The 13687-nt window shown below is 44.2% G+C and overlaps 1 protein-coding gene across 1 annotated transcript; it reads left to right on the top strand.

The window, feature by feature from the left end:
* Positions 1 to 12544: 12544 nt before the first annotated feature.
* Positions 12545 to 13117, top strand: LOC143548109 (UPF0481 protein At3g47200-like). The gene has a single exon (XM_077039362.1). It carries the CDS (start codon positions 12545 to 12547, stop codon positions 13115 to 13117), a length of 573 nt encoding a protein of 190 aa, XP_076895477.1.
* The last annotated feature ends 570 nt before the right edge of the window (positions 13118 to 13687 follow it).

The raw sequence follows: 13687 nt of genomic DNA, 5'->3' as shown, positions 1-13687 counted from the left end.
CGATGAAGTTAAGGCATGGGCGGAGGCACGCCAGAAGGAATTCCAAGCTGAGTTGGACGAACGCTTGCGTTCCGTCCAACAGGCTGACGAATTCGAAGAATACTTGGACGATGACTCGGAGGAATCTGACACCGACGCGAACCCTCGCCATAGGGCAAAAGGGAAGCGTAAGGAAACGGACTCCCAACCGAGAAGGCGTTTTAGAGGAGCCTTCAAACCAAAAAACACAGGTGGAAGCCCACGTGACTTCTCCAAAACATTCAGACCAACTGTGGCAAATGCGGGAACGTCCAAATTTGCAAGGGACATTGCGGAAGCAATCGCCCCGAAAAGTGCCAAACAGATGTCCAACATCGGCACTTATGATGGTATATCTGATCCAGACGATCATTTGAACAGGTTCATAGCGGGGGCAACCGTCAGTAATTGGACGGAACCTACGTGGTGTTACATGTTCCAAATGACGCTTGTTGGGCCAGCTAGAGCGTGGTTCGATCGTCTACCGGTCAACCACATCTACGACTGGGCAGACTTCCAACAGAAGTTTAGCCAACACTTCAGCCAGCAAAGAAAGTATACCGAGGAGCAATGGACAATCCTCAAATGCATTCGAGAGGAAGATGAATCTTTGCCAGACTTCATCACTCGCTTCAACTCAAAGAAGCTTAGTCTGGGAAATATCAGCGAAGATCTTGTTCGCGCTGCTTTCATCCAGGGCGCGAACGACCCAGAGCTCATCCGCACCTTAACGGGTAAAGATGGCATGCCATCCACATGGGATGCCATCATGACAGCAGCTAAACGCTTTGCGGAAACGGAGAAGCAACTGGGTAGAGATCTCCCACAGAGCACAAACCTCTACACCCAGAAAAAAAGAGAAGACAACGTCCTTACCGCCCGATTAAACAAAAAGCGGAAGCTAGGCATTTGGCAGTCAAGGGTAAACTTTGACACCTCATCCGGCTTGCAACATCGGTTAGGCGGAAGGGGTAACGTACAGTCGAACCAGAACTCCAGATGGACGCCACTCACCAAAAGCGTCACCGAGATATTCGCCACCGAGGAGCTCCCATGGCCAAAGGCTCCAATAATCCGACATCGTCCCAATGCTGATCGGAGCAAATACTGTGACTTTCACAGGACAAAAGGCCACAACACTGAAGAATGCATAGACGTAAAGGACATGGTCGAAGCATTTGTCAGAGATGGGACGCTCGCGCACCTCGTGGCGCAATGAACGCTGAGCAGGCTGATGCGTGTAGAACCCCAGCTGGGGAAAACACGAATAAAATTGCAGCTTCAATGTGGAGACTACATGCTGCGTAAAGAACGAGATCCCGAACCAGGTGCGTATCGGCTCGATGGCACTCCCATCCCAACAACATGGAAGGGAGCTCAATTACACAGTTTGCATGTAGATCAATTCCAAATTTGTAAAGAAAAGGCCCAGAGCCACTTCTAATGGAAATGATTCTCCTTAGAACATCGACGCTGATGATTTTACATTTATACTTTTATGAACTTTCAACACGGATATGCCGGTTTTCACCGCATAATTACGTGGAAAGTCGTTACGTGGGGAAGGCGGCGAAACCCGCATAAACCTAAAAAACGGCAAACCTTCACGCAGGTCAGTTGAAGGGGAAAAGTTCAGTCATCCCACTAAATGAAAGTGCCGGTCTATCCGCATGAATCATGATAGAGGAAACTGAACACTAACCTATTAACAACCGCGCGTCGAACGGTTAATTTATTCAACACGGATATGCCGGTTTTCACCGCATAATTACGTGGAAAGTCGTTGCGTGGGGAAGGCGGCAAAACCCGCATAAACCCAAAAAACGGCAAACCTTCACGCAGGTCAGTTGAAGGGGAAAAGTTCAGTCATCCCACTAAATGAAAGTGCCGGTCTATCCGCATGAATCATGATAGAGGAAACTGAACACTAACCTATTAACAACCGCGCGTCGAACGGTTAATTTATTCAACACTAATATGCCGGTTTTCACCGCATAATTACGTGGAAAGTCGTTGCGTGGGGAAGGCGGCAAAACCCGCATAAACCCAAAAAACGGCAAACCTTCACGCAGGTCAGTCATAGGTAAACTTTGGTCAACTAAATGAAAGTGCCGGTCCTAACCGCACAAATCATGAGAGGAAACCGAACCTATTGACAACCGCGCGTCGAACGGTTAACTTATTCAAAACATAGAATTTCTAACAAAAGGATGAGGAAAACCTACAAGCAGGTCAGATATAGGTAAAGTTTAGCCATCCTACTAAGTGCAAGTGACGGTCCTACCCGCACAATCACGAAAGAGGAAGCAAAACTTCAACCTATTATCTACCACGTTTAAAGGTTAACTTATCCTAAACACTTAGAAATTTCAAAAAAGATGAGGAAAACCTCCACGCAGGTCAGATGTAAGTAAAGTTTAGCCATCCTACTAAGTGCAAGTGACGGTCCTACCCGCACAATCACGAAAGAGGAAGCAAAACTTCAACCTATTATCTACCACGTTCAAAGGTTAACTTATTCTACACACTTGGAAAATTGCTAATTTAAACTAAAGTATGCAAGTCATATAACGTTTATAAAGCAAGGAATCCAGAGAAAATAGCGGTCTTACCCGCACAAAGATTTATATTTCACAATGATTCATTACAAGAATGGCCGGGTAACTACCCGCCTACAAGAAAATAAATCTATACAAGCTAAATCTATCCTAGCAGTGGGAAGGGATCTTAAGGATCAAGCTTCAGGGCCACTTCCACTTGGACCAGCACCATCAGTAGAGCGTGGCAGTTCAAGGAAAGCTTTAAGGATAGCTAGCCCATCAGCAGCAGCAACTTCGTTTACCTTCTCCACCACCGGATGCGGGAAGGCGGCATACTGATTCACTGCTTGGTCGTATACAGCTTCAGTATCTACATCAAACAAAGGGAAGTTGGAAGGCGGGATGCCTTTCTCAACGAACCTTAGACCAAGCAGGAAGCCGGCCTTTTCCCCATCCTCGTGAGAAGCGTTGAGGGCTGCGCTCATAGCATCGTCATAAGACGTCTCCGTAAAGACTCTATGCACAACCTACAAAAAAGAAAATATACAAATATCAGAACCTTTTCTATTTACAAAGAAAAGCGTAAAGACATGAAAAGCATACCTGAGACAACGCTTCTCGAAGAAGCCATTCCTTGGCAACCAGAGCCTCCTGGAAGGCAGCTTGAGCTTCGTTACGGGCGCGTTCGGCTTCACTCTTGTTGAGGTTGGCAAGCAACACTTCTTTAGCCGCAGCCTCTTCGACGCCCTTTAGCTTCCGCTCAGTGTGGTCAAGCACCCCCCTCTGGTCCAAGATCTCTTGGAGTTTGGCGTCTTCCATCGCCAAGGCATCATGAGCCTGCTGGAGAGCCTCTAATTTGGCTTTAAGCTCTTCATTCTCCACGCGTAGAGGCTCAGCAACAGCTTCAGCCTTGGTGGCCCTTTCAGTTGCGTTCCTAGCAGTTTCCTTAGCCAGCCGAAGCTGTTCATTAACAGCTTGGGCAGCCTTGGAACGGGCCTCGAGACGGCCCTGAACCTCAACTTCAAGGGCCTTGAACGCCTTCTCCTTCTCCGCAGCCGCGACGGAGAGCCTCCTATTCTCCTCACGGACAGCCCGCGCCTGAGCTACTTCCTGAAGGCGAGCTGCTTTTAACTTGTCGTTTTCACGACCAAGCAGCTCGACGCGCGGCTGCATTCAGGCCAGGAGAACCCGAAGCTCATTGCTTAGCCTACCCTCCTGGTAGCTAGCCATGGCTTCCCCCAACGCACCACTGGGAGTAGCGTGACGAGCCCACTCCACGCACTCCACAGGTGTGCGAAGGGTTGTTCCTCGGCGGATGTTCCATCGTGGAGCATACACTTCATTGGAATCCGACACTGCAAAAAACATAAAGCAGTTAGGAAAAGATGATAAAAAAATATGAAAAGGGACAAAGGAACCCTACGCACCTGTAGGGTCAACAACAGGCCGATAGCCGCCGAACCCATCACCTGAACCCAAGGGAAATCCATCCAAGAGGTCAGGCAGATGGGAAGGAGGAAGAGGTTGGCGATAAGCCCCATGCATACCTGAAGGATCGGCCGTCGTTGCCGATGACGGAGGAGGCATGGTAACAGCCGCCGCGGTCGCCGCTGCGGAATTCGCAGCAAAAGTAACCGCCGGCTCAGTGAAAGATGTGGTAAAAATGGCACTGACGGCCGGCGGTGATGTCATCACAGCTGGAACAGTCGGCTCAACGGAGTGAGCAACTGAACCAGCGGAAGCAGGCGCAGGCGCAGCCGCCTGGGTCGTCGCCTCAGGTAGGCTGGCCAAGCCTACCGTCATGGGCGGAGGGGTACTCCTCTGCGCTCCACCCTGGAATGCGTCAACATCCACGCCTGCACAAAAAAGAAGACAAGTATTAATGATGGAAAGCTAAGAAGTTAAAAATAAGGGAAGTCTGTACTTACGGGTTTTCTTGAGCCTAAAGGTACGGAGAGGCGGGGATGAACCCGATGGAGCCGGCCTCTTCACGCCGCTCACCATTGTCATCCTGGGCTCTCCGGAGGTGACAGTCGTCGCAGCCTCCGGAGCGGTGGTCTTATCACCACCGGGGTTCCCCGCCACCTCCTCGCTCTCGGCCTCTGAGTCAGACCGAGGCACCGGATCGGCAGTGGAGGCCTTCTCCTTCCCCTTCCCGCCGGCAGCCTTCTTCTTCCGCACCAACGGAGGACCATCTGCGGATTCCTCATCAGAACATAAGATTAGAGGAATTCCAGCAGAGGTTTCAACATTGAGGGGTCGAGGGTTGAATAGCGCCTTACCTGGCCGCCTGGCGCTCAGGATCTCGTGGCCTAGCGGATAGACCTCCACGAACCGATCCGCCGTTTGTTCTAGGATGGGCAACTCGTTCTCGTCTAGAGCGCGAGTACCCATCCGAGCGGGACTGTCAGCCTCCCGCGGATACAGGAGCGACTGCAAGTCGTTCCCCTCTGAAATAAAAGAAAAACAGTTAGAAGATATTCTAAATCAACAAAAAGAAGCAGAGCATACCGTAAGGAACAGAGTTCAAACCGTATTCGAGGACGATCGGGATCTTTCGCGCATCCGCATCCTTCCACACCCGTCTCATCCCGAGCATCACCATCCCGGACTCCGCAAACCGGTAAACCGGAGATTGGACTCGGGATATATTCGAAAACCATTCCGCCTCCTCGTAGTTGGAGGCGTGAAGGCTGGGAAGTGCTTGCCCATTCTTGAACTTCATGGCAAGGGGGATGGCGCGAGCGAAGATGTAGAAGAACTCCCGCTTCCATGAGCGAAGACTGCGCTCGATTGCGCTAATCTTCAAACCCTTGATCCGGGTTATCAACGTATACCACCCCTGGATGCACCTCCAAGAGTAGAAGGTCATCAGGCGGTCGACATAGGGCTCAATGCCCAGAATCCGGCACACCCACTCGAAGTGGCGAATCTTCGCAATCGCCATCGGGTGCACCTCGGTCAGGTGCACACCGTGCCTCTCTAGGACACGGTACACAAACTTTGTCAACGGGAACCTAAGATTCCCATAGACAAAGAATGCATCATATACCCCGATCTTGCCTCTGGGGGCATCATACACCGTCTGATGGGGTTCAGGAAACTCAGGCTCGAGAGACTCGAGCATGAACTTCCTGACGATGTACTGATACAGATCGACAGGCAGAGCACACTGGCACTCGCCAGCAGTACTCTTGTCATCGGCTGTAGATTCGAGATCACGAGAAGACATCTTACAGATGAAAGAAGAAAACGATTTCAAGAGAATGCTTGCCTGAAAAGGTGAGTATTCGCCGGAAATCGTTTTGAAGATGAAGATAAGAGTGAAAGTGTGGATTACAAAGAACCCTCTCCCCCTTTATATACTAATCGCAATTAATGCGATGCATTTAATGCGGAAGAGAGAGAAATCGAATGTGCAATGAAACTATGACACGTGGCAAAAAGCAAGCTGGCAACAGCTGTTGAAAGGACGCGTACCATTAATTTCGCGGCCACGCGCCCGAAAAATCACGCCCATGCGCCTGAAAAAGCGTCTGGAATGACCATGTACTGTCACGTCACCATAACTTCCTGCACGTCCTGACACAGTCAGAAGAAACCGTCGCACGACGTTTCAGAGGTTTGGACTGTTCTTATCCTTTCACCAACTCTTCGAATTTCAAAATTCAAAAAGATTCAAAAGTAAGCGGGAAAATACCCCTTACCTTGGCAACCAAGTAACCATAAGACGGATGCGGGTACAGTGTTAAGGCAAAACCCTTCACATACCTAGCACCCGCAGGGAATTGAAGCCAAGAATACCTCGGCAACCAAGTAACTATAAGACGGGTGCGGGTACAGTGTTAAGGCAAAACCCTTCACATACCTAGCACCCGCAGGGAATGGACGCCAGGAATACCTTGGAAATAAAGTAACCGTAAGACGAGCGCGGGTACAATGTTAAGGCAAAACCCTTCACATACCTAGCGCTCCGCAGGGAATTGAAACCAAGAAGGATCTTCTGGGCAATGCTTGCGGAAACGGGAATAACATCCCCGTATAGTGGGAACGTCGAGAACTACATTGTTTGAAGCTCCAGGATGGAATTGGTGGTTTTAACATAATTGATCACTATGTTCAAAACTACCAAAACCTCATGGAGAATCCACACAAGTGGGACTCAACGCTCCTGACTTGCGAGGAGGTTACAGACCTAACCGCATCATACCCAAAGATCAAGCAGGAAAGTCGGGAATTTCTGTAAGTGACAAGGACTTCCGCGGGAAGAATCACCATGGAAAACCTTAAAAAACCCTTTTCAAAACCCTTTGCTTAAGTCCAAAAGTTCACCTCACTTTATTAAACATTCATGAGAAGAACATTGGACTGGGGGGACTTGAAGAGGTAGGTCCCAGCCGAGCCCAGTTGGACCCGCAAGACTCACCTTGAAGAGAGACGTCTGCGCAGAAACCAACTGGATCCGCAGGACCAACCATGCTCAGAGACGTGACGTCCTTACGCGCAGTACGCAAGCTGTTCCCGCAGGAAATGCCTCCCAATGGTGAAGTACTCTGCCTGTTCCCGCAGCTGCGGATACAAGCCATCAGGGAAGGCCACCCGCGCAGCAAGGCTACACGCACAAGGCACTTAGCTCTCAATCACTCAGTGTCACCTGAAGGAATGAGCAAAGCCGAGAACAATCCCGCACAAAGGCGGGAGGGGGAATACTCCCGCCCAAAAGCCAGTCCGTACGATACGGGAAGATCTTCTGTACTGTACCTGACGAGGTATGGGCAAAAAATTTGACTAAAGATACGACAGCTTATTGACAACAGTATGGCGAGCAGCATGCTCTTGTACTGTATGTCACTATTAGCCGCTGCCTACTCACCAACTCCTGTCATACCACGTGCATAGCCGGCAGTTGGTGGAAAAGGAATAGTACACAGCAGGCCTGGTCAATGTCAGCCGCTGCCTACCCACCAACTACCAGCAGGGCACGTGCGTAGGCCACAGTTGGTAGAACAAGAATACTATTCAGCCGGCCACACCTCCTTGGAAACCTACCTTCGGCTATAAATACCCCAAATGGTATGATCATCTCATCTTATCATATCTTATCACATTATCATCATATTATACCTGATATCTGCTCTAGCAATCTCTTAATATACATTTATATTTAAAGAGCAATCTAGTCTGATTCTCACGCCGGAGGGTGGTCACAAGGAGGAACCCCCCCTTCTCAGTGACGAGCTCACGGTGTCTGTTTTGCAGGTTATCAGAAGAACCATCTTTGCCGGGTCTAACCCCTCGTGGGAAACATCTATCTAACCCTCAGGTTATCCGTAATCTGCCCGGGGTTCGGTTAGTGTTTCTTCAAGAACAAAAGGTTGAATAAAATATAAAATCTCTTAAAATTATAAATATGATTAATGTAACATTTTAACAGAGGAATTAGATCAATAAAAAAAGTTATTGCATTATCCCGAAACAAATTGATAAAATGGAAAAACAGATAAAAAGGAAATTAAATTTACTCTCATCCACTTTGCATCTATGTGTTTTGACGAGACACACATTTAAAGTTTTAACTTACTAGACCAATAAAATAAGAAAACCTAACGGTACTATCTGTCTTTTTCGATTAACGTGCACTCTATCTTATTCAAAAACAAATATAAGCGCATGACTGCAGGTAAAAACCATCTCCGGTCATCGGAAAAAATAATTCTAATACATTATCTTGTTCTTCCTTTTTCAGTTCAAATATTTACAGGGGTCGGTTGAAAAATACTCAGGGGTCGGTTAGGATTTTAACATATATATAATACTAAAAACAAAAATTTCACAGGGGTCGGCCGACCCCCGTACAACAGTACTAGGTCCGCCCCTATATATAGGTTTCTTGATTCTTGTTTTGTAAGAATTCATTCTGAGATAATAAAATTTTCTCCCTCTGCTTCATTTCTCCTTTTATTCTTTTGTCATCGTCTTCAACAATTACATGGTATCAGAGCAAGGTTGTTAGTCCTCTCTTCGTTTCAACAAGATTTTTTCTCATTTTACCGGTTTTCTCTTTTCATAAGCTATTTAGCTGTTTCTTCTTGATTTTTGATCATTTAATCATCCTCTTTTCATCGTTCCTGTGTTTCTTCCATCAAATTCTCATTTTCATCAATTTTTCTCCTTCTTTTCTTCATTTAAGAGTTTTTATCCGTTCAAACTTCATCAAAATCTCTCAATATGTCATGTTCTTGTTTCTGTACCTTTTCTCAAAGTTTCAAATCTTTTCTCATTCATTTTCCTTAAATTTTTGTCATTTTCTCTTTGAACAAACTCACAACCCACATAAGTTTTTCTGGCACATAAGTCTCAAAACAATACATACTTATACGCCGTATTACATTCACAGTGCATAAGTTCTTTATACATACTTATATGCCGCATAACATTCACGTCGCATAAGTTTCTTTTCAGTGTATATCTTATACGCCGTATAAACATATACGGCAGATAAGTCTTTTTTTCTTTTTTTCTCTTTCGTGCGTTTGCTTCGTTTTTTGTTGTGTTTCCTAATGGAAGCCCCGAACAGTTCTTTCGTTCAAAACATGACCATTGATTACTCGAATCCTCTTTATCTTCACCCCTCTGATCATCCTGGTATGATCCTTTGTCTACTTCTTGATCCTGTTCCTAATTTTCCATCTTCCGCTTCTACTCCTGCTACTGATCCTGTTCCTACTTTTCCATCTTCTGCTGCTCCTAATCCTTCTTCTAATTTTCTTCCTAATGATCAACCTGTTCGAAGATCTTCTAGAAATTTTGTTCATCCGCCCTCATACTTAAATGATTATGTTTGTGATCACTCTGATTCTTCTCACCATTGTTTTCACACTGTCACTAATTCGCGCTCCTCCTCTACCTCTAGCTCTTCTTATCATCTTCTTCCTTCCAATCAATCTCTCACCAAACCGATCTCTGATTTACATGAACCTACTTCATATAAGGAAGCTGCCGACATCCCCGAATGGCAAAATGCCATGAAAGCTGAGTTTCAGGCTCTTGAAAAAACTAATACTTGGGCTGTTGTTGACATTCTTCCTGGAAAGAAAGCTATTAAATGCAAATGGGTGTTTAAAGTTAAACACAAAGCAAATGGGACGGTTGGGCATTGTAAAGCAAGATTGGTGATGAGGAGATACTTAAAATGAGGGTATTGATTATACTGAAACTTTTTCTCCTGTTATCAATATGACCACCATTCAAAGTCTTGTGGCTGTTGCTACGAAACGAAGTTGGCCTATGTTCCAACTTGATGTTAACAAAGCTTTTCTTCATGGAGATTTAGATGAGGATATCTTCATGCTACCACCACCTGGTATGCAGCTCCCTAATCATCAGGTGCTTAAGCTTCAAAAATCCTTATATGGTTTGAAACAAGCTTCTCGATAACGGTATGAAAAATTGTCTTCTGCTTTGAATCAAGAGGGTATGTAAGTTCTCAGAGTGATCATTCTTTGTTTTCAAAATTTATGAGATCATCAATGGTTTATGTTGCTGTATATGTCGACAACAATTTGGAAGAGATCAATAATCCCAAAAATTTTCTGGATTCTTCTTTCAAAATTAAAGATCTGGGACGTCTCAATTATTTTTTGAGAATGGAGGTTCTTTATTCTACAAAAGGCGCAAGTTCGCTAAGGACATGCTTTATGAATTTGACACTTCAAATATTTCTATCACCAACTCTCCATTGCCTCATCATTTACAACTAAAAGCTCATGAGGGACTCGTTCTTGATGACCCTTTACGATACAGGAAACTTGTTGGTAAACTTAATTACCTTGCTCACACAAGACCTGATGTTGCGTTTGCCTTCTGAGTCAATTCATGGAGGATCCGAGGATGTCTCATTGGAATGTTGCACTGCACACTCTTTCACATGTCAAAGACACTTTATCTCAAGGTTTATTCTTCAAAAACAATCCTTCTTTTGCTTTACAGGCATTTTGTGATTCATATTGGGCTGCATGTCACAATACTCGTCGATTGGTCAGTGGGTTTAATGTTTTATTTAGAGGATCTCCGATTTCTTTGAAATCTAAGAAACAACCTACCGTTTCTTTAAGCTCCGCTGAAGCCGAGTACCGATCTCTTCGACGAGTGACTGCCGAACTTGCATGTTTGACAAGACTTCTGTCAGAGTTCAATGTTCCTAACATTACTCCTGTCACACTTAAATGTGACAATCAGGCTGCAATCTATATTGCAAAAAATCCTGTCTTTCATGAGCGGACTAAGCACATTAAAATCGATTGCCATTTCATTCGCTAGAAGTTACAAGAGGGACTCGTGACTTTGGTGCATACGAACACGAAAGATCAGCTTGCTAACATTTTTACAAAGAGCTTACCAGGGCCTCATTTTCACGAGCTTCTATACAAGTTGGGGTTTTCTCAACCTCCAACTTGAGAGGGGTGTGAACGTATATGCATATATAATGTGCATGTAGTATAAAACAACATACACGTCATATATGTTATACGGCGTGTATCTTACATGCCGTATAAATATGTGCGACGTGTATGTTCTTGTATATATATAGGTTTCTTGTTTCTTGTTTTGTAATAGTTCATTCTTAGATAATAAAATTTTCTCTCTCTGCTTCATTTCTTCTTTTATTCCTGTGTTATCATTTACAACAAGTTTCCTGTATCGTAAAGGTTCATCAAGACTGAGTCCCTCATGAGCTTTTAGTTGTAAATGATGAGGCAATGGAGAGTTGGTGACAGGAAGATTAGAAGTGTCAAATTCAGAAAGCATGTCCTTAGCGAACTTGCGTTGGCACATGATAACACATTTTGTAGTGTAAAGAACCTCCATTCCCAAAAAATAATTGAAACATCCCAGATCTTTTCAAAGAAACTGTTGGTATATTTATTGTTTAAACCGGGTATAGGGTTGTTCTTGACTTCTACACAAGCCGCTTTCGTCTTAGGTTTTTCTGTCTTCCTTGACATACCTCTTAAATAATAGTCGGAAAGTGAATATCAAGAATATTTCTAACTTTTGTTGCTAAACATATATGAATGTTGAAAAGTCTATTTAGAATAGATATGAATGTTGAAAAAAACTTAGGGAATAATCAGAACTGTGATTCTTCTTATTCTTTTTTTTGGACAGAGGGTGTAGAAAGGGAGAGACAAATCTAGGAAGGGTTGTGTCTTGGAGACGGCGGGTTGTTGATAGCTGTGTATAGTGGCAGCGGAGGCGACTGTTTTGGGTTTTTGGTTGGTTCGAGCAGTGGGATACCCGCTCTGATACCATAAACAATTCAGTAGATTTATCTCATACCAAAAACGAAAATACTCAAAAGGTATAAATGCAAAGAAATGCAACAAAATTAAGGAAGGAAAAACATAAACAAATATCTTTTCAATAAATTATATAATACATGGCACCAAGTATACATGATGGCTTTGCCTCATGCCTCGGCTTCAAGGACCTAAGCGTCTCACGTTTTTTAAAAGCAAGCGATCGATATACAAATACAAGATAGTTCTTGGTTAATCTGGTAGTGACTTTCCTATGTTTTCTTTATTGACCAGGAATCAAAGCTAACATTTCCACTAGCAAATATGGAAACGGGGCTTGGAGATGTAGAAATTACCGTCCAAAGTCTTCTTGATTGTTTGAAAAAGAAAAGTCAGCCTAAACAGTTCGCACCATCAATTCACAGGGTTGGTAGTATCTTTAAAGATCACAACCCAAGTTCTTACAAACCTCGGATAGTCTCTATTGGACCTCTTCACAGAGAAGATGAAAACTTGAAAGCAGGTGAAGTAGAAAAAGTCAATCATGTATTCAGTCTATTGAGCCGTTTAGATTCGACACATGACGAGACATTGCAAGCGTGTACGCAGTAGGTGAATGCTTCAATAGACCAAATCAGGTCTTGTTATGCTGAGACAATAAGCTACAAGAACATTGAACTTACCAAAATGATGGTTATCGATGGTTGCTTCATACTCGAATACTTTTACCGGGCTACGAACCCTGAAGAATCAAATTTGGGAAACATGACGTTTGTACAGTTTACAGTTTTTGACCTGGTGCTGCTAGAAAACCAAATCCCCTTCCTTTTTCTTCAACATATCTTTGACTGCACTATCTCAAAATTTGATCAAACAGCCTCTCTTATTAATACGATCCATCCAGTTCTAGAGCATGTCAACCCGTTTGCAGAACACAAACTTAAGACCAGCTCAAATACTACTCATCATCATATTCTTGGCCTTCTGCATGAATGTTTCCAGTATGAAAATGCTACGTCATCAGAATTTCCAAAATCAAGAGTTCCCTCGGCCTTAGAACTAGGCAGGGCAGGGGTGAACTTTAAGCGTGCCCAACATGCAGAATGGCCATTGATGATGAAAGTGAAATCACGTAGGCTTCCATGTTTTTCTTGCTCTTGGGGTAAGCCTACTCTCACAATGCCAGTATTGTGGATTAATGATTTCACTGAGTTGGTTTTAAGAAACCTCATCGCGTATGAGCATTTCTTAATTGATTGAGGATTTGTTAATTGATTGGGTGTTTGAGAAAATGATAGTTTATTTGATGGAATATATTTACACGAAGTACTTGCCTTTTCATTTTCAAAAACTTTACTTTTACTTGAATTATCCTTAGTCTCACAAATTGATGATGAACAACTTGATATGTTCACCTTAACAGGCCTACTTTCATTGACACATTTGTCAACAAATGTTTCATCACAAACGGTTTCATAATCACAACTCGTGTCCATTTCCACCGACCCACTTTCTTCAACACAACCCGCTAACAAGATGAATCACCACTAGAATCAACAGTTACAAGTATTGGAGCAGTTGCTTTAGAAGTTGGGGGAACAAATGTTACTGGTTTTGGTACATGACCAATTCCATATACCATCTCTTTCTCTGGAGGGGTGTTATAACAAAAGTGAGGTAGGCTAGTGTAGTTATCATTCAACGGTGGAGGCACAGCTGAATAATCATAGCATAATCCCGACTTTAGTTTTGCACTCCTCTGTGCTCCTGATGGTTGGGTAAAATTTAGTTTATTTTATATATTAATTAGTTAATTTTAGTTAAATAATC

The sequence above is a fragment of the Bidens hawaiensis genome, unplaced genomic scaffold (assembly GCF_021521415.1).
Source record: "Bidens hawaiensis isolate Kalapana, Puna unplaced genomic scaffold, B.hawaiensis_p1.1 tig00014910_1, whole genome shotgun sequence".
Lineage (NCBI taxonomy): Eukaryota > Viridiplantae > Streptophyta > Magnoliopsida > Asterales > Asteraceae > Bidens > Bidens hawaiensis.
This window is presented reverse-complemented; position numbering and strand designations above follow the sequence as displayed.

Coding starts and splice junctions, on each gene's coding strand:
- LOC143548109 (XM_077039362.1), top strand. CDS start 12,545: ATGATGGTTATCGATGGTTGCTTCATACTCGAATACTTTTACCGGGCT.